We start from the raw sequence: 25,368 nt of genomic DNA, 5'->3' as shown, positions 1-25,368 counted from the left end.
GGGCGCTCTGCCTCTGTTCCCATTCTCTCTCCCTCTCTGCCTCCCCCATCCTCAAGGCCCATCTCCCTCCCTCCCTCCCTGCATCTTTCCCCCTCCCTCCCCGCCCCTCCCCTCCTCCGCAGTAGCCAATGAGCGGCCGCCGGTCCCTGCTCCCGGCTCCGTCCGCCGAGTGAGGCCGCGGGCGCGGGGGGTGGGGGGTGGGAGGCCGGGAGGGGGCCGGGACGCCGGGCTCCGGGGCGGGGGCGGGGGGCGCGGGCACCGGCGACCCCGGTGGCGGCGGCGGCGGCCGGGGGAAGCCGCGAGGCCGGTCATGCGGCTGCGGGGCCCGCGGCCCGGAGCGTCCGCCCAGTCCTGAGCGAGGTGAGCGCGAGGGGAGGGTCCTGGAAGGCCCGGGGCGCCCCTGGAGGAGAGTGGAAGCCGCAGCTGGGACCGAAGGGGCCTGAGTGGCGGCTGGGGTGGGACTCCGGCGGTCAGGACGCCCGAATTCAGGAGGCTGTGGGGGATGTAGGAGAAATTGGGCCTGGCGATTCCCGAAGGACCGGGTCCGAGGGTCCCGGAGCCGGGAAACTATACTCCTAGCGCCGGTGTCTCGGACCGTGGCCACTGGGGAGGGTCTAGGCAGAGTCCTTGAGAGGCGGTACCTGGAGTGAGGGTGGAGGGCACAGGCCGGAAAAGCAGGGTATGAATCTGGAAAGGGGTCCCCAGAAAGGGGGAGTTACCGTCTCCCCAAGAGATTGAAGGGAGAAGGAGTTCGGACTGCGGGTTTGAGGAGTAGGATCCCAGGGACTCAAATGCCTGGGGGAAAGGACGAGAAGGAGGCTCCAGGCCTGGGGGGAGGGTCCCATAGGAGGATGGGCTGCAGAATAAGGAGCTCTGGGCCGGCCAGGTAGAGGGGAGACTGGAGCAAGGGAGGCGCGTGTTCAGAGGGGTGCAGACCGGCAAGATCCCAGCTGGGTGTGGAGGCAGACAGAAGAAAGTGTCAGCTACCTGGACAAAAGAGTCGGCGACCGACGGGGTTTAGGATGCTTGCTTTCCAACTGAGAGGACTGGAGCCGAGCAGGCAGCGGGCCGTCAAGCCCTGGAGCCAGCCGATGGGGGTTGGGAGAAAAGCTAGCTAGAGCTTTGCCAGTCCCGATCCCTGGGGGGATCTTGATGCTGTGAATAGGAGGGTGGGGGCTGGTCTTAGACTCCCGGGGTCCTTATTGGGGTGGGACAGAGTTTCAAAGTTTCAAGAATTCTAGTTAAGGAAGGTAGATTCTCACTTCTTGGTTACATTGTTTGGCGAGTATTTAGGGGGTCTCAAACTTTTCTGTCAAAAAGGTGATGGATAGAGCTGGTATTCGGGGATGTTGAGGTCTCTGGCTGCCATAGGCTGAGGATCCCCAGGTGAGCCCCCATATCATGGCATTGTGTGGTTTAGGGGAAGGGGGATATGAGGATTGCAGGTGAGGAACTGGAAATCCTTCCGTTTCATGTTTAGGGGCCTCCTGGTTGGAATATCTGGGTTGCCAGTTGGACTTTGGGAGACCACAGGTATGAACTGGGGATTTCCTGTTCAGAGGGTCCAGTGTTGGGATCTGCATTCCGTGGTTGATGTTGAAGAGTGTCTGTTATTAGAAGTCCTAGCATGAGAAGTCAGGGGCAGAATCTCTGGTAAGGAATTTTTGGGTCATTTGATGGGGGATGGGATCCTGAAATTCCTAGTTTTCTGATTTCTAGCCAGCAGATGAGGATCCTAGTTTTACTGGGATGCTCTGGTTGGGATGCTGGGTCAAGAGTATCCCAGCTTGTTGTTCAGGCATTCTGGAGTCTCTAGTCAAGATCATGGTTCCAGGTCTCTGGGTCTCACTGTCCTGGGATCCAGAAGCCTGTAACCAAGACCCAGTATGCCAGGTTCAGGGGCTGCCTGATCTGGGAGAGTGAAATTAGGGTTCTGGGATTTGGGCTCTGGATTGTGACAGTGATCTTAGATTGGAGTGCCAAATTGAGGTCAAGGCACAGGATCAGCTGTAGAAGGTCATGGGTCAAGTTCATGGTGTTAGAATGGGGTGTTAGGGTCAAGTCCGAGAGTTTAAGCTTTGATGGGGCCTCTGCTCAAAGTTTCAGGTAAGTCTGAAGTCAAGGGTCTGAAACCAAGATATGGGGGTTAGGAATTCTTGATTAGTGACCCACTTAGGAGATGTCTGCAGTTCAGAGACAGAGTCCAAAGGAAAAATATCGTGGCATTGGATCAGGGCATGGGTTAGTTCCTGAATGGGTCAAGTTACACAGCATCCAGAATCTAAGCCTACTACGCCAGGTGCAGGCACCCAAGTCCTGGCTTAATGTTGAGATGATGGGTACTGGTCTGGGAGCTTAGGTCAGGACAGAATAAGGGTTGAAGCTGCCAGTCAGCCTAATAGTTCTATGTCACCAAGGCAGGCTCAAGGTTGGGGACTCTGATGGGGTCTGATTCTAAGACCAGGTTCTCAGTTCAAGGCAGGAGGTTAGGGCTGGGAGTCTGGTGATGGAATTGAAAATCTAGAATTAGAATTTATGATAAAAGCCATGACATTTGGAACCAGGTTCGGGCCTGGGATGAGTAGATTTGAGGCTTGTGGTTGGAAATCTAAACCTGGGGTTAGAAACCTGGAGTCAGAGCCAGGGCACAGTTAGCAGACACCAGAAGGCCCATCCTGAGGTTGGGGGTCAACATTGGTGGCTCCAGTCAGTATGCAGGGCCGGGTGGTGGCTCAGGACACAGAATTCGTGTTGGAGAGTTTGGTTGTGGAGTTAGCTTTCTGGCCAGGGCCCGGTATACCAACTGGCCCCACAGGTTGGGGACTTGGGTGAATCCGCTCGTGGTTCTGCACCTCAGATTTTGGTTCCGCAGGCCCCGCAGGGCGCCCCCCGCCGCTGAGGATGAGTCACTGCAGCAGCCGCGCCCTGACCCTGTTGAGCAGCGTGTTCGGTGCATGCGGCCTGCTCCTCGTGGGCATCGCCGTCAGCACGGACTACTGGCTGTACATGGAGGAGGGCACCGTGTTGCCGCAGAACCAGACCACTGAGGTCAAGATGGCGCTGCACGCTGGCCTCTGGCGAGTCTGCTTCTTTGCAGGTGCAGCAGCTCACCTGCTCTTTGCCCACCCGTCCAGCCTTGCCTAGGACCCTGAGTACTTATCCCCATAGTCCCCGTGTACCCGAAATCCAGAAGCGGACCCTGCTTCCCTTCTGGAAGCCCAGGTTTCTATGTGGAGCCCGTGCCTAGCCCTTCATTCGCTAGACCAGGAGCCTGATGCTGACAGACTTCAGGTCTCAGACCCCTGCCCCCCCCCCTCCTCTTAACTCTAGACTCAGTATTCTAGAGTCAGAGTCCCCTGGAAAGTTCCAGGGTGACATGGGCCGGATAAAAGAATCCAGCCTCCCGGTTGACCACAGAGACCCCGGCCTTTCAGGAATCCCGACCTGCGGTCCTTATTCCTATCGGGTCCCGGAGTCTTTGGTGAACAGTCTACTCTCTGAGGACCCCAGGTCCAGCCCTGCCCTCTTCCAACCAGGTGTCCCCAGGGCAACTCACAAGAACTCCTGATCTTCCCGCCTACCCCATGCCCACTCCTAATGACAGAACAGCCCAGAACCCTCGGGGGAAGTGTGGCATCTGGGTCCTGGGGACGCACTGTCCGTCCTGCCCCTAAGGACCTCTCTGGAACGTCCCTGTCATCCTGCCATCTTCGTCTTCCCACCAGGTCGAGAGAAGGGTCGCTGCGTGGCCTCGGAATACTTCCTTGAACCAGAGATCAACTTGGTGACGGAAAACACGGAGAATATTTTGAGTGAGGGGAAGAGGGGGGAGGTGCCCAGAAAACTAGCGGGGTCACGGGAGGAGGGACAACGTTGGGAAGGGGAGGGGTCCAAGGGAAAGAGCAGAGGCTGGAGGAAAACCCAGTGGAGCGAGAAGGGGCAGGTTGAAAGGGCGGGGCCTGGGCAGGGAGGGGTCAAGTCCGGGGTGTGACAGGGAGAGGGGTGGAGTCAGCTGGGAAGTATCAGGAAGGGGAGGAGTCAACGGGGAAGGGGAGGAGCCGGAGGGACCAGGGTGATGAGAGCGTGGGGAGGTGTCCCACTGGAGAGTCCCCCTCACCCTGCCTCTCACTGTCCGCCTCTCCCAGAGACAGTGCGCACGGCCACTCCCTTCCCCATGGTCAGTCTGTTCCTCGTTTTCACGGCCTTCGTCATCAGCAACATCGGTCACATACGCCCTCAGAGGACCATCCTAGCCTTCGTTTCTGGCATCTTCTTCATCCTGTCAGGTGAGCTGAAGGAAAGAACTTGTAAGTTGGGGAAATTGTTTCAAGTGGCCCCTCTCCCACTTAGAAAGCTATTTCCTTGCTGTGCGTCTTGGGAGGAGTTGCAGAACCTCTGAACCCCACTTTCCTTCTCCATGAAACAAAGCTAGCACCGTGCCCACTGCACAGTATTGCTTAGAGAGCCAAATCATAGCAGATGCGTATTGGGTGCTAATAAGCTGCCCTGCTCTGTTCTGATACAACAACCCTGTGAGGTGAGTGCTATTAATAGCCCCATTTTACAGATAGGGAAGCAAACTCTCAGAGGAATGAAGTCATTTGCTGAGGGCCACACAAGTAGTGAGAGGCAGAGCTGGGAATCAAAGGCACGCCAGTCGCCTCCAGAGCTGTATTTTTAACCACCACTGATATTTTAGTAATTAACAGTTTACAAAGCTCTTTATTTTCTGTGCAACATTTTAATTTTTCTCAAAGAGAAAGTCAAAAGTTTTGTAGTGAATGCTCATGTGTGCAGGACTTGGGTCAACGATTGGCATCTTGGCTAGATTTGTGTTATCCTATATCTGTTCCTCTGTCTGTATTTCTAACCCTCCATTCATCTCTCTTACTTTTTAGATGCGTTTCAAAGTAAATTTCAGGTGTCTGTTCACTTAACCCTAAACACTCCACTGTGCATGTTGTTAGCTAGACTTCTGTATTTGTATACAGTTCTTTTTTCTTTCTTTTGAGGTTAGAGGCTCTTTGTATGATCTCGTACTCCTCTCATGATATGTCTCAGAGTTGTTATCATCACTTGCTTGGTAAAGTGGGGTAGTGAGATCCAGAATTGTGTAGAGACTTGCCCAAGAGGGCTGGGGGTACAGCTGAGTTGGTAGAGTGCTTGCTTTGCATGCACAAAGCCCTGGGTTCAATCCCCAGCAACACACACACACACACACACACACACACACACACACACACAGAGTTGCCCGAGATACCAGTCTAAACTGGTACTAGATGACTCAAGGGCTCAGACTTCCAGTAGACTTCACTCTGGAGTCTACCCTTCCAAATTTCAGCTCGGTGCAGTCCACTTCAGTCCAGCTTAGCCCAGTGCAGCTCAAACATGGGAGGCCTGTCAGTCCAGTCCAGCTGACCCCAATTCATTCTGACTCAGTTCTCCAATTCCATTTGAATGAATTTGCCACAATTTAATTGAGCTGAAGTCAGGTGCTTGCAGCTGAGCTGATGTCTGATAAACAAACCCTGCCATGTGTCTCACCTCCACGCTGTCCCCCTAGAGCTGCCCTTGGCTTGGTCTTTCTGGTTGACTGTGCAGAGTTAAAGAAGCCTCCTCCAGGCTCCTCCCTGCTCCTCACCCAGCTCTCTAGCCACACCTCCCCCGAGCCTTCAACTTCATCTGATGAGACCTTTTCCAGGGAAACCAGGGTGCGACCTCTGTGCAAACTCAGATCACGGCATGTGGAGCCAGACTGAGCTAAAATAAGACATGTAGGATATCACCATCCCAGAGTGTCAGAGCAGCAAGGTCTCATCATTTTTCAGATGGAAAAATAGTGGCCTAGAGAGAGAAAGTGGGGCAGGAGTAGGTAGCATGGGGAGTTTTATTCAACCTACCCAAAAACGTTAGGAGGAAAGCCCCATTGTTTGCAGTTCACAGAAATGAGAGGGACTAGAGGAGGTGACAGCCCGTCAATGGAACTGGGATTAGAACCAAGGGTATTCTCCCAAACCACGTGTTCACACCCCACTGCACCAGGAACTGCCTGCCCAAGGTCAAGCTGAGAGTCAATGGTGCGGTCAGGGCTGGACGTCAGACTTCTGATCCAACAAGAGTCATTTGGAAGAGATCGAACCCTATGTCTGAAACTCTTCCTTGAATTTATTTCCGAGACTACGACCAAAGGGTTCTATCCTAGGGAACCATTCCTGTGTCCTCAGGCTTATGGGGTACAGTGGGTAGAGGCACATGAGGCGAGCCTAGGATGACCGGGGTCCAAATCCTACCACTAACACTTACTACCTAGGCGACTTAAGACCTTCTCTTGCTGAATCGTTGCCAATAACACTTCATTTATGGACCCTGAAATTTTAATTTGATGTAATTTTCATGTGTCATGAAATAGTATGCTGCTTTTATTTTTATTTTTCCCCACCAGTAGACAAAAAAAAAAAAAAAAAAAGAAAGAAAGAAATTCTTAGCTGGTAAACCATACAAAAACACTTGGTGAACCAAACTGTAATTGGCCAACCCCTGATCTAGATCATGGGTGTAAAGTTCCTGGACTGAAATAGCGCGTACTCAACATGATGTAGGGGAAATAAACGAACAAACACTGAAATGCAGAAGTAGTAACAGTCACACAGAGTGCCGTGGGGCCAGCAGTTCTGAGCACTTTATACAAATTAAGTTATTTATTTGTCTTGACTTACAAAGCAGGTACCCTTATTATCTCCATTTTACCACGGAGGAAACAGAAATACTCAGAGGTTAAGTTTTCTGCATTAAAAATGGATTCCAACCCAGGCCTCCCTCACCATGGCATTACCCTGCCCCACTAAAATAAAAAAAGTTCTAAAAACAAAGGCCCTAGCACCAGTACCTTAGATCTTGGAACAGAATGACCTGGTCCAATCGCCTCATGTTCACAAAGAGGACTCTGAGTCTCAGAGACAGACAGGAGTGGCCTGGGGAGGGTTTATTGATGGATTTGGCCCTTGGTTCTAGAGAAAGCAGTGAGTGCTGGGGCCAGGGAGGGAGAGGGGCATTGCTGGGGGTTAAACGTCCCTCAGGAACTGTTCTGGGCATGGACTAGGGGAAGGAGACTGGAAGTGGTGTCACAGAGGAGGTGGCTCCTGTAGTGGCCCATGCAGGGGCCGATGAGGTCTGTGTGGGATGGAGGTGTGGGCGTAGGGGCAGTTGGACAGTTGTAGGAGAGAAGGACATCACAAGAGGATCAATGGAACCACATGACTTGCTGGGGGTGGGGTAGAGGGCATTGATTTTCTTTTTCTAGGCCATAAGAGGCAAGCACATGCACATGCGTACACACGCTGCTCTCACCCATGACCTGCGCCTCTGCTCACTCACGCAGTCATGGGGCATCCTGGGTGCCAGACCTGGTGCTTGGCCCTGGAGATACAACCCACTCTAAACAGGAATCCAGACATAATCTGGGCCTTGGTCAGAGCCTGTCACCACCAACTCGTATCCTTTGGCTGGACTTAAATACAGAATGCCTGCCCCAGCCCACAAGCCCTTCCACGGTCTGACTGCTGCTCAACCTCTGACCCCACTTCCTAACCCACTAGCACTCTTGACTCAGAACATGGATCGCAGGCTGATCTTGGGATGTCTAACCCACGTTCCTTTCTGTGTGGGTCGCTTCCTCCTCATCCTCAAAGGGCTCGGACCTTTTTCTCTTCAGAGCTGCCTTCTCTAACAAATCCAGCAGCCCTCCTTATGTGTCTTCATAGTATTTACTGCTGTTCTCGTCTCGTGTGTTTTCAGCCTCTTTCTACCAGAATGTGAACCCCAAAGGGCGCGGACCTTTCAAAACCTGTGCTTGCTTGTCTGTAGAGCCTGCTTGAGTTGCTGCTGTGACGTAGACGCTAGAGTGTGTGGGGAATGGAGGAGTGTAGAAGGGGGAGTGACAGCTCGGGGCGTTCTGGAAAAGGGGAGATGCATTCACCCAAGACAGTCGGGTGGCATGGGCAGTGGCCAGGGAGGGCTTCCAAGAGGAGGTGGCACCTGCGTTGGTGTTGAAAGGGCAAGGGAGGATTTTTCCAATGAAGAAAGGAAATTGCCTTGTATGGAAATGTTCCTAGCATGTGTAGAGGCACGGGAGCAGCTGTCCGTGGTGCTGAAACCCCATTGTTCTGAAGCCAGGTTGGTTCTATTCAGCTTGATTCTGCCTACTGTGATCTAAGAATTATGAAGCAGGTGAGGGAGTGGGAAGAGAGTATGAGAGCTAGATTACAGAGACAGGAAGGGGGGAGGGAGGGAGGGGTGTGTGTGTGTGTGTGTGTGTGTGTGTGTGTGTGTGTGTGTGGTGTGTTTTGGAGAATCAGAGCCATCGTGAAATGGCCAGGATGGAGAAAGGAAAGAATGGCTTATTTTCTAAAAAGCCTTTTCCTCATTGGAGATATTTGCTACAGACCCTGCTTCTGGCTCTGCTGGTGGGGACTGTTGGCTACTTAGTACTGTAAGGTAAAGCAGGGGCTCACCTCCAGGCTGGAGGGGGTGGGAGGCAGGATGACCAGCAGGAACTGGATCAGCCCTGGACTTCCAGACTGAAGGTGGATGCCTCCCCTGTGGGAAGCCGGGAGCCGAGAGGAGCTGAGAGCACAGAGGGGTAGAGTCCATCCTGTTTTTAGAGAGAACCAGGATCTAAAGCAGGATGAGAAAGATTTTGAAACAATGACGCAGGCATAGAGAATAAGGGCCAAGCTGGGCTAGGCACCTGGGGCTGCAGGGAGGGTTTTGATACATGAAGAACCCAGAAATAAAGTCGACCATTTGGTGGGTGACGACTCTTTGTGGTGGAGAGAGAGAGGGATGGAGATGACCCCTGCATTTGGTTTAGGCACCGAGTGGGGGTGGCATCTGGGCTTCCTTGGTATTCCTTTCCTGTATACCTGCCTGTCTTTCAACCCTGTCTCAAGGGCTTTCCACTGGATAGCACTTCTCAGGCTTTCTCTTCCCAAGTGTCGAAATTAAGGAATACTAGAGGTCGGAAGTGCTATGGTGTCCAGAGTGAGGAAAGTTTCATTATTAGAAGGGATGAAGGAATAGTGGGATTTGGAGTGAATGAAAGAGCAGGCCAGGCACCATGGTGCCTGCTTGTAATCTCAGCTACTCCAGAGGCTGAGGCAGGAGGATGGCAAATCCTAAGCCAGCCTCAAAGCAACTTAGCAAGATTCAGAATAAAAAATTAAAAGGGTCAGGATGTAGCTTAGAGTGTTACCTGGGTTCAATCTCCAGTGCACAAAAATATATGTTAGTTAAGATTGAAAGGAAGAGACAAAGGCAGTCAATGTGCCTTTGCAGAGGTTCTGTTTGCCTGGCAAGAGTATTCATGAACTCATCCTTGCTGGGTATTTTGTTAGGTGCCAAGAATGCTACCCAGGAGGACCAAGTGGACGTGTACTGGCATCATAGAGTCCCCAGCTTCCTCGTGTTGGGGGACGTGTACAATAAAGAAATGACAAGGGCTGGGGACCCAGCTCAGTTGGTAGAGTGCTTGCCTTGCATGCACAAGGCCCTGGGTTCAATCCCCAGACAAAAAAAAAAAAAGAAGAAGAAGAAGAAGAAGAAAGAAAAGAAATGACAAGCAGGAGCATGTGAAGTGGTGATGTGTGCCACAAAGGATACCAAGCAGGTTAAGGAAGGAGAGTGAGTCATTGCTCTGTCACACCCATCAGAATCACCTGATCTAAAATATCTGCCCCCCCCCACTCCTTTTTATACACACCATACACATTCTTGGCTTTGTTATTTGAAAGTAAGTTGTAGGCATTATGATAATTCATCTCTAAAAAGTCAAGGTCAGCGTGCATCCTTTAAGGATAAAGAGACTCTTCCATAGGACCACGATGCTGCTAGCACAGTTAGAAATTTGATAAACATTCCACAATATAATTTAATCCGTTTTCTTACTGTCCCAGTTGTCTCTCAAGAATGTCTTTTTTTCTGGACTGGGGGTGTAGCGCATTTGTAGGGCCCTTGCCTAGCATGCAGGAGGCCTTGAGTTCTGTCCTCAACGTTGTGGAGAAAGGAAGGAAGGAAGGAAGGAAGGAAGGAAAAAAGAAAGAAAAGGAAAAGAAGGAAAGGAGGGAGAGAGGGAGGGGGGAAGGAGGAAGACTGCTTTTGAGCTTTCCCTTCAGAACAAGGGTTGGGTCTAGGTTCATGCGCGGCATTTCGTTAATAAATCTCTTGTCATGGAGACTGGTTGTGCCACAATGTTTCTTTTCCAACGTTGACTTTCAAAATATATTTCATTCTGAAAATATGGAAAGACTGGTTAGGGAAGCCCCGGGCACCCTTCACTGGGTTCCAGCGATTGCCAGCATATGGCGGGCTTTTTATAGTCACACCACCGTGTCCCCTTTCTGTACTTTGCTGCCTTATTTTAAAGCCAGCCTCAGACAGCAACCCATTTTGTCCACAAGTATTTTAGTATATCCCTGAGTTAGAAAGTACTCTTTTATTTACTATAGCCATGTTGCCATTATCAACAAATAAGAAGAATTGCTCAATATCATCTCTTATCTGGTTAGCGTTCAGTCCTCCCACCGGGCTCCTCAGTGTCTTTTAATGGCTAGTTTGCTGCAAATCAGGATCCAAATTCCACATGTGCATTTCGTTGATAGATCTCTGAAGACTTTTAATCTCAGTTCCTCTCCTTGATTGTATGTTTTTATTTTTATTTTTTTTTCCATTTGTATTTTGAAGAAATCTGGTCATTTGTCGTGTAGAATTCCCACATTCTGGAGTTTCCCAATCATGTCCCCATGCTGTGGTGTAATACACTTCAGCCATCTAGGATCTCGGGAAGCCTGGGCAGATCTGGGTTTGTTTTTGGCAAGAGCACTTCATAGGTAGGTGGTGCTGTTCACGTCCTCCTGCTTTCCACCCATGGACAGACGCTTCATGTCTGGGCCTCTTCCTGAGCTACTGGGATTGCTCTCTGGCTCGGGCACTTTCACCTTGATTCACACATCATCCCCTGAAGGACAGGGGGTCCCACAGAGTATCCCCAGCCTTCATTGACCCGACTCCTCATTTCATCTATTCCTCTTTCTTATATTTTTTGTAAGCTGGAAGTTGTCAGACTAGAGGCTCGATGACAGCAGATAATACGTGGTTACCCAGAAAACTCGGAGGTGCTGCTCTGACTTTTGGATCACTTCAGTAGCAGCTAATGCCAGGCAGTCCCCGCCCCCTGCCCCTGTCAGCCTCAGCCACGTGAAACTGGAGCCCTTGGTACAGGTGATGTCCATCAGAGCTCTCCATTGATGAGGTAGGCTTTTCTCTTTGCAATGAAGAAGTAATTTCCAAGGCTACACTGCAGCATTGTGGAAAAAAAATATCCTGTTTTGGGGTGTTCATTTTTATTTAAAATTTTTTTTTTTAGAAAAAAATGCAAACCTATGGAAAAGTTGCAAAAAGAATACCAGGAACTGTCAGATAGCTTTCACCTAGACCAGCTTCTACCCACGTGTACATGTACACTTGTGTATGTGTGTGTTACGCACGTATGTAATATATACATTGTGCATACACATGGATATACACACAGAAACACCTAAGTTGCAAACACTTCACTCCTAAATAGTTTAGCACATGTTTCCTAAGAACAGGGCATCCACCCCCACCCCGACTGCACTGAGGATGGAACCCAGGGGCACTTCACTACTGAGCTACATCCCCAATCCTTTTTTAAAATGTTGAGAAAGGGTCTTGCTAAATTGCCCAGGCTTAAATAGTTTAGCACATGTTTCCTAAGAACAGGGCATCCACCCCCACCCCGACTGCACTGAGGATGGAACCCAGGGGCACTTCACTACTGAGCTACATCCCCAATCCTTTTTTAAAATGTTGAGAAAGGGTCTTGCTAAATTGCCCAGGCTGGCCTTGAACTTTCTATCCTCCTGCTTCATCCTCCTGAGTCACTGGGGCTTCAGGCTGGCTCTACCACACCCAGCTATAAGGGCATTTTCTTATGAAACCACAGTACAGTAGTCAAACTCAGAAAGTTTAATATTTCAGGTAATACCTAGTCCATACCCAGATTGCGCCAGTTGCCCCAATACTCCTTTGTGGTCTTTTTTTTTTCTGACTCAGGATCCAACCTAGGGCCATGGTTTGCATTTCCTTTGTCTCTTTAATCTCCTTATAGATTAAAAAAAATCATATTTTTTTTTTCTTTGAAAGGAGTGAGCTAGGTACAGGGGGTTAGATGCTATAAAGAGGAAAACGTCCAACATATCCATCTTCCTCCCCACTCCACCTCGCGCTCTGCGGTCCTCCCTGTCTCCCTGCTCTTGCTCCGTTTGGCTTCCTCCCACCTTGAAGACTCGCTCTCCTTGCCCCGCAGGCTTGCCTTTAGCCTCGCGGGCAGCAGTAGGCCTTTCCTGTTTCTGCTGCTTTGCAAAGTCACCGGTGGACAGGCCAAGATGTTCTCCTTTGATACTCTGAACAGAACAGGGAAAGGGCCACAGGAGGCCTCTTGGGTGCTTTGGGATCTTTGAACTTCTTTTTCTCGTTCAGGAGGATCTAGGTGTCCCTTTCCCTTTCATTCTGCCCTTGCCCTGTCTTCAAATTTTCCTTTCTCCTTGGCAGACTTTATTCTCTCTGAACACTTCTTAGAAACTCCGAGAAGCTGACCGCAGCCTCTGGGCACTCCTGGGGCGCCTCCAGCGAGTTTGTGCACATGCACACGAGGACATTTTCCTCTGGAATCCTGCTTTCTCGCGTTCTGTTGCTCTCCTCCCTCTGCGGCCGTGCCTGCTGCCTGCCTGCTCTGCTCGCGCTGCGCTGTCTCTGTGGGTCTGTGCAGTCGATGCTCTGCAGCGCTTTTCTTTCGTCTTTTATATAGCTCCGATGCTTTTTTCCCCCCAATCTTTCATGTTGGCGTTTTTGAACTGTGAAGTCAGTGGTTTTGTAGACTGTCCCACGGTGTCCCTGTGAGTGGATCCGGGTTACGCATTCTCAGCGGGAGCACTACCCGAAGGAAGCAGAGGCTAGCTCAGCCTTCCACACGGGCCCTTGGAGTCCACCTGCCCGATGATTGGCGGTTTCGGCCTCCATCGCTTGCTCAGGGGGAACCTGCCGTTTTAGGAAGTTTTTATCTCTTTGTAATTCACAGATAGTCTAGGGGGAGGTTCTGTCGTCTGTGATGCTCGCTTGCACCTGACACGTGCCACCCTCATGTACAAATGGGGATGCTACTGAAGCCAACCTTATTTCTCTTGTTAAGTTTTAGAAATATCAGCATGGACTCATACTTAAAAAAAGTTGTTTTTTTTTTTCATCTTGTCACGTGACTTTGCTTGAATCATTCACTTTGGTGATCATACTGTCCTCAATTTGACTATCAGGAAGCTCTTCTAGCTGGTCCTTGTGGGATGGGACCCAGGGCCTCACCCATGCTAGGGAAGCACTCTACCACCCATCCATGTCCCAGCCCTGGGTTTGTTTTCACAGTTTAAGACAGGGTCTGACTAAGTGCTGAGACTGGCCTTGAACCCGTGATGCTCCAGTCTGGGTCTCCACAGTAGCTGGGATTATAGACCTGTGCCATGGCTCCTGGCTCTTTACCACCCCACCCCGGCTTCAAATTGGCTGTTTCTTCAGGGAGTCTAGTTCCTTTTAGTGAGGAATGACATTAGGAACCAAGAGCGGGGGGGCTTGGTGTGCTCAGTGCTTTTTGGGGTGCCACTCTCGGGACCTTTGGGTCAGAAGGCTGGGAAATTATACATATTTAAGGAGCAGGAGCTTATCATGATATCAAAACAGTACATGAGTTTTCTTGCCTTACTTTGTTTGTACCTTTCTTCTTTCTGAGAAGCGGTCACTCCCTGAAGCATCAGTGTATTCATGGGTCCACTCAACCTCACAATGCACATAAAATAACTTCAGAACTGCTACCCCTAGATTCCTCCCCTGCCCCCCGAAAAAAATCTACTAAGAAAGGCTCAAGATAGATTACTTTGTAGGTCTTTGGTCTTTAGTCTGATATATATAGGCAAAGTGCTGTTTTTAAAAGCTGTTTGGGGGCTGGAGATGTAGCTCAGTGGTAGAGCACTTGCCTAGCAAGCACAGGCCCTGGATTCAATCCACAGCACCCCCCTCCATAAACATACACGAACACACACACACACACACACACATACACACACACATACACACATACACACTTAGGTTATGCTCCTTCCTACTGTGGCCATATTTTTAATTTAATGTAGGGTTAGATTCATTTATTTGCTTATTTTTAATTTCAGTTTTCCCCGTCTTGATGATTCTCTTTTAATATAAAGTATTTGCCTAGTTTCAGAGGTGCACTGTTCTCCTCCTGGTTGGCACCCACCCCGTTTGCCTCCTGTGTGCCTCTCCGCAGAGAAGCAGGTGCACGCCTGTATCTTCAAGCATGCTTCTTTCCCGCCTAAGAGGCAGCTTGCTGAGCACTCAGGTCCACGAGTTGCCTTGCTCCTTGCGCTTGGTGGTGTGGTCTGGACTGTGACCCTGCCCTGGGTCCCGGAGGTCTCCCTCCTTGTTTCACTGAGGCACAGCACTTTGTTGGTCGGATGTGCCACAGTGGATTCCATCTCCACGAGAGCATTTCCTGCTTCTCCAATTACAAATCATACTGCAGTGAGTTTGCTTGTGCATCTGATTTTCCACCGGATCAGAGGGATGCCTTCAGGATGAATTCCTAGAGGTAAAGGATTGATTCACATGGGGCTTTGTTAGGTATTGCCACATCCCCTGCTCAGAGTCACACTGTTCTGCACTCCCACCTTCTCCCAGTCTCACCTGAAGATCTTGGGAAGCTTTTGATCTTCTGACTGCTTAGTTTTCACCTGCATTTATCTAATTTTGAAAGAGGGAGGTCTTTAAATTTATTATCTATTTATTTAAGACAGGGTCTCACTGTGTTGTCCTGGTGGCCTCGAACCTCTGGAATCAAGCCACACCCCTGCCTCCATGTCCTAAGTAAGGGAATGCAGCAGTTGTGTGACACTGTCCCTGGCTTAACTCAATGCCTTTTTAAAGAGGTGACAAAAGCCAACAAATCCCAGCATCTCGGGAGGCTGAAGCAGGAGGATCATGAGTTCAAAGACAGTCTCAGAAATGTCGAGGCACTAAGCAATTCAGTGAGACCCTATCTCTAAATAAAATACAAAAATAGGGCTGGGGGTGTGGCTCAGTGCCCCTGAGTTCAATTCCTGGTATAGCCCCCCCCAAAAAAAGAGATGACAAACACTAGGCACAGTGGTGCACACCTGTAGTCAAGGTGACTTGGAACCCTGTGCAGTGGCTCAGGCCTGTAATCCCAGCGGCTTGGGAGGCTGAGGCAGGAAGATCACAAGTTCAAGGCCAGCCTTGGCAACTTTGTGAGACCCTAAGGAACTGAGGGAGACCCTGTCTCTAAATAAAAAATAAAAAGGGCTGGGGACCTGGCTCCCAGGTTAAGTGCCCCAGGTTCAATTCCTAATACCGAAGCAAGCAAACCAACAAAAACAGAGGTGACAAACTGGAGGAAGGCACTCAGGAAACTGGGAGAGGCATATTCCCGGGGCAGGAACAGCACAGGTGGAGGCCCTGAGGCAGAAACTAGCTTGATGCACTCGAGGAAGAGGGGAGAGCAAGGGAGTAGGTGGCTTAGGCAGAGGGACGGGAGGGCTTCTCAGGGATGAGGTTGGTGGGGACCAGGCAGTGCAGGTGTCAGTGTCTACAAGGTCACCCAGATTTTTCTCTAAAGGGTCAGATCACAAAGATTTTCATTTTTGCTGTCTGTCTGTCGCGATACTCTGCTCTCCACAGCAGTAGAAAGCAGTCAGCAATATATCAACAAATGGGTGTGGCAGTGAGCCAAGAAATTTGTGTTTATAGGGACAGAAATTTGAAATTCATAGACTCTTCAAATTTGAGATTTAATTCACAACATACCGTTCATGTAATGTGCATCATAGGCTTTTTGGTAGATTCACAAAGCTGTGCCGCCATCTCCTTAGCTAATGTCACAACACTTCATCACCATCAAGAAATCGCACCCTCGTTAACAGCCAGTCATGGTCGCCCTCCCTCCTAGGCCCTGGCAGCCACTGATCTACTTCCTGTCTCTGTGCAGTTGCCTGTTCTCAGTAGGAATGGGGTCACATGGTGTGTGGTCTTTAGCATCTGGCTTCTCTCTTGGACCAGTTTCCCGTGCATTCCCGTGGTAGCCTAGGTCGGCACCCATCCCCTTTGCAGGCCAGATCACATTCCTTCTGTCGATGGCCCACGGTTTGTTTATCCATTCATCAGCTGGTGGACATTCAGGCTGTTTGCACTTTTTGGCTACTGGGGAACGCTGCTACAAACATTTGTGTACAATTTTTTTTGGGAGAACATATGTTCTCGATTCCCTTGGGTATATACCTAGGAGTGGAATTGCTGGGTCATATGGTAATTCTATCTTTAACTTTTTGAAGAACTGCCAAAAGAAATCCATATACTTTCTGCATGCTACAAAATATCATTCTTCTTTTGACTTGTTTTTCAGCCGTTTATTATGTAAAAGCTGTTCAGAAACAAGAGGTGCACTGGATGTAGTCTATGGGTCATGGTTTACAGATCCCTCTTAGAGGCAATGAAAGGAGTTTGGATGCTGGGAGTGACAGTCACACAATGCTTATTTGTAGGACTCTGAGGGAAGACGCTGATAAGGCTGCGTTAGATGGATTTAGGGCAAGAAATGGTATGGCCTCCTTAAGTCACCCAGGTCTGGCTGCTGTGAAAAGCAGAGTTCATATTAGGAAAGTGATATTTGCCTTTTGAAATTCTCAAGCCAGACTTCTCCACACGCTCCATGTGCCTGTTTCTTCCGCTGTAAGTGGTGATAAAATGTGTCTACTTCAAAGGATTGTTTTGAGTTTTGAATGAGTTACTTTCTATTTAATGCTGAGAACAGCATCTAGCACAGACCAAGACCCACATAAGTAGCTGCTAGTATCAATGATGCTGTCACTTCTTTCCAGCTCAGGCCTCGTTCTCTTCCCCATAGAATATCACAACTCCAGTGACTCTCTGCCCATCTGCTCCCAACACCAAAGCCCTGAAAGGGTCTTCTAACACTGATCTGGCTGTGTCCTTCCTCTGCCCCAAGCTGCCATGGCTCCCCAGTACCCCTGGCATCATGCTCAGCTCCTCAGCCTGGCATTCAAGGCCTATCAGGACCTTGTCCCTGCTCCCTTCTCTAGCCTCAATTTTGTGGTTGTTGCCCATGTTGTAGGATAGACTAGCTCGGTGTGCCCCCCATCAAATCTTGCCCATGCTGTTCCCACTGCCAGGAAATGGTTGGGGCTCATCCTTTAGGACTTGGACAAAGGAAATTTTCCTGGATTTCCCTTGGTCCAGCCCCAGGTGGCCTTGGGCCTCTTCTGGACCCACAGAGCTCAGTGCCTCATGCCTCATAGCTCATATCACCCTGCTTGTGATTGTTGGTTGGTGTCCATCTTTAGCTTTCCCAGCTGCACTGAGAGTCTGGGTGGCAGGTTCGGGATAGGGTGAAGAGGAGGTTGTTGGTTCCTCTTCAGACTCCCTGCACCTAATCTAGGTCCAGCCCAGGGGGTCCTGGACATGGCGGGAGGGAAGGCGGTGCTGTGGGGCTGGGGTTCCACTTCCTCATGCACGAGGGCACCTGCTCTGCTCCCCCTAGGCCTCTCCTTGGTGGTGGGCTTGGTCCTTTACATCTCCAGCATCAACGACGAGGTCATGAACAGGCCCAGCAGCTCCGAGCAGTACTTCCATTACCGCTATGGGTGGTCTTTTGCCTTCGCGGCTTCCTCTTTCCTGCTCAAAGAGGTGATGTCGGTGGGGCCCAGACTCTAGGGTCAAGGAGGGAGGGTATAGGGGCCTGATTCCTGGGCCCAGGAGGACGAGGAGGCTGGGATGTAGGCTCTGGGTTATGAGGGAGATGGTGGGACTGGGGGGGGTCTAACCCCTGGGTCCTGGAGAGGAGGGATCTGGGAACTCCAGCTCCTGGGGTCCTGGTGAGGAATGGGGACTGGTTCTCCCGGGTCTGGAAGAAGGGGGTGCCTGAGGGCTTGAGCTCCACGGGCTTGGGGGAAGAGCGGACTGGAGCCTTGACTGTTGGGTTCTGCGAGAGGAGGGGACTGGGAGCGCCTCTGGACTCTGACGGTGCCTTGCCGCAGGGGGCCGGCGTGATGTCGGTGTACCTGTTCACCAAGCGCTACGCGGAGGAGGAGATGTACCGCCCGCACCCCGCCTTCTACCGTCCGCGTCTCAGCGACTGCTCCGACTACTCGGGCCAGTTTCTGCAACCCGAGGCGTGGCGCCGGGGCCGCAGCCCTTCGGACATCTCCAGCGACGTCTCTATCCAGATGACGCAGAACTACCCTCCCGCCATCAAGTACCCCGACCACCTGCACATCTCCACCTCGCCCTGCTGAGGCGCGGCTGCTCGGAGCATCCCCTCGCCCCTTGCCCTACCCCTCCCCGCCGGCCGCCCTGGACCGCAGCCCCGGCCAGGGGTACTCCGGCCAGAGTAAGCTGCTCCACCTTTAGGCCCCGCCCCGCCACCCTCCCTCTCTTCCATGGCTCCTCCCACTTTCCCGACCTCTCCCCTTCATTGGTTCCTTCACTTGAAAATGACCCCGCCCTCCGGTCTCCAGCCGCATAGGCCACGCCCAGACAGTTAGCCCCGCCCCTTCACCCGGTCAGCGAGCCCAGCATCCCGAGCCCGGCCTGAGCCGCTTCTCTGCAGGGGCGCTGGGCTGGAGAGTGGGTTCGGCAGCCGCCAGGAATGCCGATCATCTTCTCCCCTGCGCCCCGACTCCTCTCCCGACCCGCCCACAGCTCCGGGTCGGCTGGGGCTGGAGGTCGGGACAGGGCTCGCTCGGTCTCTGCCACCCCCTCTCTCTGCGCCTCCGAGCCCCCGTTCTTTCTCACTGGCTGGGCCTTTCCTGCCTCCTGAAGGTGACTTCCTTCTAGGGTTCCAGCCGGTCTTCTAGCTTTCCCAACTGTCCTTGGCCTTTCTTCCTCCCGCCCCCTTTCCTCCCTCCACCTGCACAACCCAAGCCCCTCGGTGCATCCAGCCCCGCTCTCCGAGACACGGGTGGGGACCCTAGGGTGGAGGGACCTTCCCCGCGCCATCTGCACACCTGTGCCCGCCTCTCCCCCCTCGAGACCCCGTCGGGGGAGGGAGGGGCAGTAGCGGGGGTCGACACCCCCCAAAACCTTTGTCTTCCATTTTCTGGCACTTCTCATTGATGTCCCTCTTCCCATTTCACACCCCCAACTTTGGCCTCTTTTAAGGGCCCGTCCGCCCCCATGGACAGATGGGGGAGAAGGGGAGAACACCAGGAAATCACCCAACCCCCCTTATTAGGGGAGGAGGGGCGAGGTAGCACAGTGTTGTACACGGAACCAGAATGCCCCCCCTGGGATTGGGGGAGGGGCAGGGGAGGGACGGGGGCTTTTAGTTTGCATCTTGGGGGGAGGGGGGAGGGGGGCCGCAGCAGTTAACCTGTCTTTACGCAGCGATTTTTAATGAGGCTGGGGGGAGGGGGGCCTGGGAGGTGGGGAAAGGGGTGGGGTGGGGGGCCTGGCTCTGTTATTTACCGTGTATCATATGTAAATATCGACAGAAACTTCAATAAACTTTATTTCAAACACGTCTTTGCTTGTCCAGAGGGAAGGGGCTTATAGCGCTGCAGAATAAGGTTAGAGTGGTTTTAGGGGACTTAATAATGAACAGACGCACTTTCACTCGGTCGTGTTAAGTATGAGGACAGCAAGTAACTTGGGTCAGGATTGATAAAAGTTCCCTTGGTATGACATCGTCACTCCCAATGCTGTTACTACTGCCTGCCTTTCTACTTCCGCTGCTTCCTGCAGCTCCCCCTCACATGGGCTTGATTGGCCTCCCCTGTGCAGATAGGTCCAGAGCGGTGAAGGGCTCATCCAGGATCACACAGAAATCAACAGAGCCTCTGGCTGACACAAGTCCATCCATCTGGTTCTGAACTTGACTTCCTTCGCCTTCACCAGGGAGCACTCTCCTCCCTAATGCTTGGCTCTGTCACTCTGTGGAGAAACAACTGCTGCCATTTGTTGCACACACCACAAGCCAGACACTTTCCTCCTGAACACGATCCCTTAGGCACTCACAGCAGCCTGTGTGGAAGAATTATCACTCTGCTTTTGCAGGTGAGGGAAGGAGACTCAGAAATAGGCTCCAAGCTCTATGGTCTCCCCCCACTATAGTGAGGGACTGGGAGCAACCTAGACGTTGGATAAGCTTATTCTTGAGATTGTTTTTCCCCAGTGCTGGGAATGAACCCAGGGCCTCCCACATGTAGGCAAGCACTCTACTGCTGAGCTACACACTCAGCCCCAGAAAACTTATTCTTCAAGTGTATTGGACAGGAAGAATAGGGCCAGCCCCTCATTCTTTGCCATGTCTAAATTTAGCCTCTTGAGGGGCAATAAGAAGCACCTCTGAATCACACCACAGTTGGTGACATCACAGCCCCATTCCTGGATGAGTTGAGCACTTTTTATTTATTAGCTCTTTGGAGCTTCCCACCTCCCCTGAACTAGGCATCCCAGTCTCCCCATCTAATAGATGAAGAAACTGAGGTGCAGGGAAATGAGGTCACCCAGCTGGTAAAAGGCAAAAGAGAATCCGTGCCCAGGCACATCTAACCCCAGAGTCAAGTCTACTCGCTGCTGTAATTTATGACTACAGATCTGATGCAAACTCATTCTGTGACCTTGAGCAAGTCTTTTAATCTCTGGGGCTTTGGCTTCCTTTCCTGTTTAAAAAAAAAAAAATGAGGGGGATGGTTTAGAATGATTCCAAATCCCTCTGGAACAGGGAGGGCGGTGTGAATAGGTTCTCGGGAAAGAACTCTTGTTCAGCAGGGTCAGACTCCCGGAGGGAAATATTCTGAGTCATTTTTCATGATTCCAGGAATTTCTGAAGGTCATGCTTGAGGTTTGCAATGGCAAATACATTTCAGCTTCTTTGTTAAGACTAATTGATTCATAGTGACTGCTTGGAGCACAGTATTAGAAGGATTCTGAACATTTGCTCAGTGGGGAAGAAGTCCCCATTGATTGGTGCTGTCTGTCGTGCTGATCGATTGGTGCTGCCTGCCTTGCCTGCAGCAGGAGTTTTGGTGTTGCAAGTGCTGGATCTTTGCTGACTCTGTCTGAGACCAAACAAGTTGAAATCCTATAGCTCATGTTCTTTTTAAATAATAAGCCAAAGAAAAAAATCATTTAAAAACAAAAAAATCAAATAAAAACTTAAGCAAGGTTTTTTTTTTTAATTTTTGTTTTTTACATTTTAAAAATGGAATAGGATCCCATAAAGATTTATTTATTTTTAAAAAGTCAAGAAAAGTTTCACATTGTTTATCTAAAGTAAACCTGAATATACCAATATCGGAACATATTTCAGGAATATACTATGTATATTCAAGCATATATGCATGTGTTTAAGTTCACTTATAAGGGAGGGTGTAACATACGCACATCTACTTGACATAATGTCATTATATTAGGGAGCACATGTAGTTCTGTACCTTCTGATTTCACATGTCATGTATTATAGAGCTCATCGAGTATCAGTTCACTACTGTTACCTGACTGTTTTCCAAGAATGCTTAATAATAATCGTTTGCATAAATTAGTTGCATAATTTATCAGGTGTTTCCTCTGTGTCAGTCACTTTGTATTCAAGTCCTAAACACCTTACATTCCATAACCCAAGGAGGTTTGACACTCTTATTATCATCTTCATTTTACACATGAGATTCCAGGGCATAGAGAGGTTAATTAATTTTCTCTTGGTCACACAGCTAGAAAATGGCCAAACTAAAATTTGAATCCTGGAAGTCTCCTGAGCCTACAATGCTCCCCCACTGAGCTCTAACCATGTATAATGAAGTCTCACCATTCCACCTGTTTATCTGTGACCATTTTTCACACACTTATATTTTACACACTTGTATTATTTACAAACCATGTTATACATCAGTGGTTCTCAAAGTAGGATCCAGGGTCCCTGGGCATCCCTGGGACTCATTGAAGAGAACCACAACATTGAAACCATTTTTATGACAATATGAAGATATTATTTTTCTTTTTCATCCTTATTCTCTCAGGAAATAGTGTCTGGAAGTTTCATGATAAATCAGAACACAGTAGATTCAACGCATAGGCAGGAACCCTACTTTCCTCTATCAGGCCAAACCTTGAGTCGATTTTTAATAATATTAACCAATAACACTCTATATTTTCTTTGTATTGGAAACCATAGTTATTTTTCTTTAAAATACATTACTTAGATCAGCATGCTCTAACTTCACTATTTTATGTATCAAACACATATTTAAATTATACATTTACTTTTTTTATTTTTTATCCTCAGCACTGCAATAAAGTAAAATAAAATAAATCTTTATTTCAAACTAAGAAATGTAAAGCATGTGAAATATCCACAGCTATAACACACACTCAGGTTGTGTGTGTGTGTGTGTGTGTGTGTGTGTGTGTGTTTTCCAGGGACTTTGGCACACGGTAGGCAAGTGTTCTATCACTGAGCCCCATCCCCAGCCACAAGTGGTGTTTTTGAAGTGTGTGCAGGAAAAACATCAGGTGTAGAGGTTTATCTCACTTTCTTTTCTTTTGTGGTGCTGGGGATGCAGCCTGAGCCCGCCGCCCCAGTCCCAGCCTCTTCTTTGGATGGCTATGCAGTGGTCCGCTGTGTGGAGGTGATTTATTTTGACACTCATTCATTTCATTATTATTACATGTTTTGACACCTGATCTCGAGTTTAAACTTTCAGCAGCAGAGAGGGTGGGAAGGGGAAGGTGGCTTTGCTTTGCCACCTTGGCAATCCCAGCCTCACCTCCAGAGCAATAGCTCCCTGCTGGTGGCTTCTCCTCTGTGTCCCTGGTCCCCTGGTGGGGTGACCTTGACCTCAGGTCACATCTGGCAACATGTGGGCACATTTGGGGTGTCCTACTGGCATCTAGTGTGTGCCCTACAAGGCACTCTGCATGGTGAAGAAGGAAAAGGGACAAAAGCTGGAACCCCTGGAATGTCCAGTCAAAGTCCAGGCCCTTGGCTTCCCCAACCAGGAACTGAGCAAGACACACAGAAGTCACGAAGGTGAAGAGAGCGCCCTGTTAGGTGGAGTGGAGCAGAGAAGGCAGAGAGAGAGAGGGAGAGACCCCAGTGTCCCGAAATTAGGGTCTTATATCCTGAGCCTCCTCTGCCCTGTGGGGCCTGATGGAAGACCTTACCCCAGTGGCTCCCATTGGTCACCTAGATATACCTGATTAGAATAGTTTCCAATTCCTCCTTCCCATTGGCTACTTTAGAAAAAACGAATTAGCATGCTGCCCACTTTACTTCCATTGGTCATTTTAAAATTTGAACCTGTGGCAGAAGTTGTCATGGTGACGTCCTCGTTGGTGGGAGTTGTCATGGTAATGGGATTTGTTGTAAAGCCTCCTGGTCTTGTCCTCCTGCAGCTTCCTGGCCATCCTGGTGTCCCTGAACTCCTACCCAAGAGAGGCAAGTCTGAGAAAACCCAGGCTGGACCTTGTCCCCACCACCCTTCCCACCCGGGGCCTCAGGCCTGCTAGGCCGACCTGCAGCTGAGTGCCACTGCCCCCATCTATATTGCTAAGCTGAGTGAGGAGCGGTGGTTCTTAATGTGCAGGGATTGGGGCCCTCTGAGAATCAGAGAAAGGCTGGGCCCCTAGGAAAACTGCGCCCATTCTCACAAAAGTCTGCACCTGATTTCAGGGGCTTCCCTGGAACCCCCAGGCTCTGCTAGAATTCCTTGGTTGTGTGACTTTGGAATGACCATCCCAGGGCATCGCGTCCCCAGAGACAGCACCGAGTGCATCTCCCCTTCCGAGGGGACCCGCCTGTGCTCTGTCCCCTGGAGAGGCGAGGAGGGGAGGAGGGAAGCTCAGGCCTCCCGGGCCCTGGCGCTGGAATATTTCCACTTCACCCCGAGTAAGGACGGCTGAGAAATGCTGATCATCTCCTCCGGGTGCAGCAGGAAGAGGAGCCACGCCGCCGGTTCCTCTTGAGAAAACACAAAGGCCCAGCTGCTGCTGACAAACCGCTCCGACACCTGGGGAGAGGAAGGGGACGCGGGGTGGGGACGAGGCGGGGCTGGCCGCGAGGGAGGGCCATTCCCTCCTTCATGCTCCCTGGACAGAGGTCTGTGCCCGTCCCTGGGCTGAGGGACAGGGCGAGGGGCACAGGCTTCCTGGCGTAGGGAGCGCTCAGGTTGACCCTCTGGGGCGGAGGAAGGGCTTCCACGGGGCTGAGAGAGGGCAGGCTCCAGGCAGGGGGCCACCCAGCGAGCCCCGCAGTGGGAAGGACCCGCAGGGCTAAAACCACCGTGTGCAGGAGGCCCAGGAGATGGAGCAGGCAGCTGGCGTCCGTCCGGGAGGACAGGAGCGCCTTCCACTGTCCCTGCTGGCAGAGGCGGGACAGGTTCAGCCCTGAACCGCAGAAAGTCCTTGGGGACTGTGTGGAAATGAGCCCAGAGGGGACCAGTGCCGTGGGGTGCAGGCACAGCCCCTGAGAGAGCAGGGCAAGGGAGCAGAAATGTGAGAACCCAGGAAGGAGGGCTCCTAGAGGGCCGCCTGAGGTCTGCACAGGGGCTGCCTGAGGTCTACACAGTACTGCCTGAGGTCTACACAGGGGCCGCCTGAGGTCTACACAGGGGCTGCCTGAGGTCTACACAGTACTGCCTGAGGTCTATACAGGGGCCGCCTGAGGTCTACACAGGGGCTGCCTGAGGTCTACACAGGGGCTGCCTGAGGTCTACACAGGGGCTGCCTGAGGTCTGCACAGGGCCTTCTGAGGTCCACACAGGGGCTGCCTGAGGTCTGCACAGGGGCTGCCTGAGGTCTACACAGGGCCGCCTGAGGTCTACACAGGGCTGCCTGAGGTCTGCACAGGGGCTGCCTGAGGTCTACACAGGGCCGCCTGAGGTCTACACAGGGCCGCCTGAGGTCTGCACAGGGCCTTCTGAGGTCTACACAGGGCTTCCTGAGGTCTACACAGGGGCTGCCTGAGGTCTACACAGGGGCTGCCTGAGGTCTACACAGGGGCTGCCTGAGGTCTACACAGGGGCTGCCTGAGGTCTACACAGGGCTACCTGAGGTCTACACAGGGCCACCTGAGGTCTACACAGGGGCTGCCTGAGGTCTACACAGGGGCTGCCTGAGGTCCACACAGGGGCTACCTGAGGTCTACACAGGGCCTTCTGAGGTCTACACAGGGGCTGCCTGAGGTCTGCACAGGGCCGCCTGAGG

General features: G+C 51.1%; 1 protein-coding gene across 3 annotated transcripts; it reads left to right on the top strand.

The window, feature by feature from the left end:
- Nucleotides 1–230: 230 nt before the first annotated feature.
- Nucleotides 231–18,599, top strand: Cacng7 (calcium voltage-gated channel auxiliary subunit gamma 7). 3 transcript variants are annotated; one of them, XM_078031487.1, is made up of 8 exons: nucleotides 231–360; nucleotides 1,321–1,386; nucleotides 1,481–1,533; nucleotides 2,873–3,097; nucleotides 3,726–3,812; nucleotides 4,146–4,286; nucleotides 17,708–17,853; nucleotides 18,204–18,599. In XM_078031487.1, the coding sequence occupies exons 4-8, from the start codon at nucleotides 2,902–2,904 to the stop codon at nucleotides 18,459–18,461; spliced, it is 828 nt and encodes a 275-aa protein (XP_077887613.1). In that variant the 5' UTR covers nucleotides 231–360; nucleotides 1,321–1,386; nucleotides 1,481–1,533; nucleotides 2,873–2,901; the 3' UTR covers nucleotides 18,462–18,599. The 3 variants fall into 3 exon arrangements, with proteins under 3 accessions (XP_077887613.1, XP_077887615.1, XP_077887614.1); XM_078031488.1 differs by lacking the exon at nucleotides 1,321–1,386 and having other exon boundaries at nucleotides 247–360; XM_078031489.1 differs by lacking the exons at nucleotides 1,321–1,386; nucleotides 1,481–1,533 and having other exon boundaries at nucleotides 235–360.
- Nucleotides 18,600–25,368: the final 6,769 nt, after the last annotated feature.

Source organism: Ictidomys tridecemlineatus, chromosome 15 (assembly GCF_052094955.1).
Source record: "Ictidomys tridecemlineatus isolate mIctTri1 chromosome 15, mIctTri1.hap1, whole genome shotgun sequence".
NCBI classification, from domain to species: domain Eukaryota; kingdom Metazoa; phylum Chordata; class Mammalia; order Rodentia; family Sciuridae; genus Ictidomys; species Ictidomys tridecemlineatus.
Note: the sequence above shows the minus strand (reverse complement) of the source record. Positions and strands in the feature narration are given on the sequence as shown.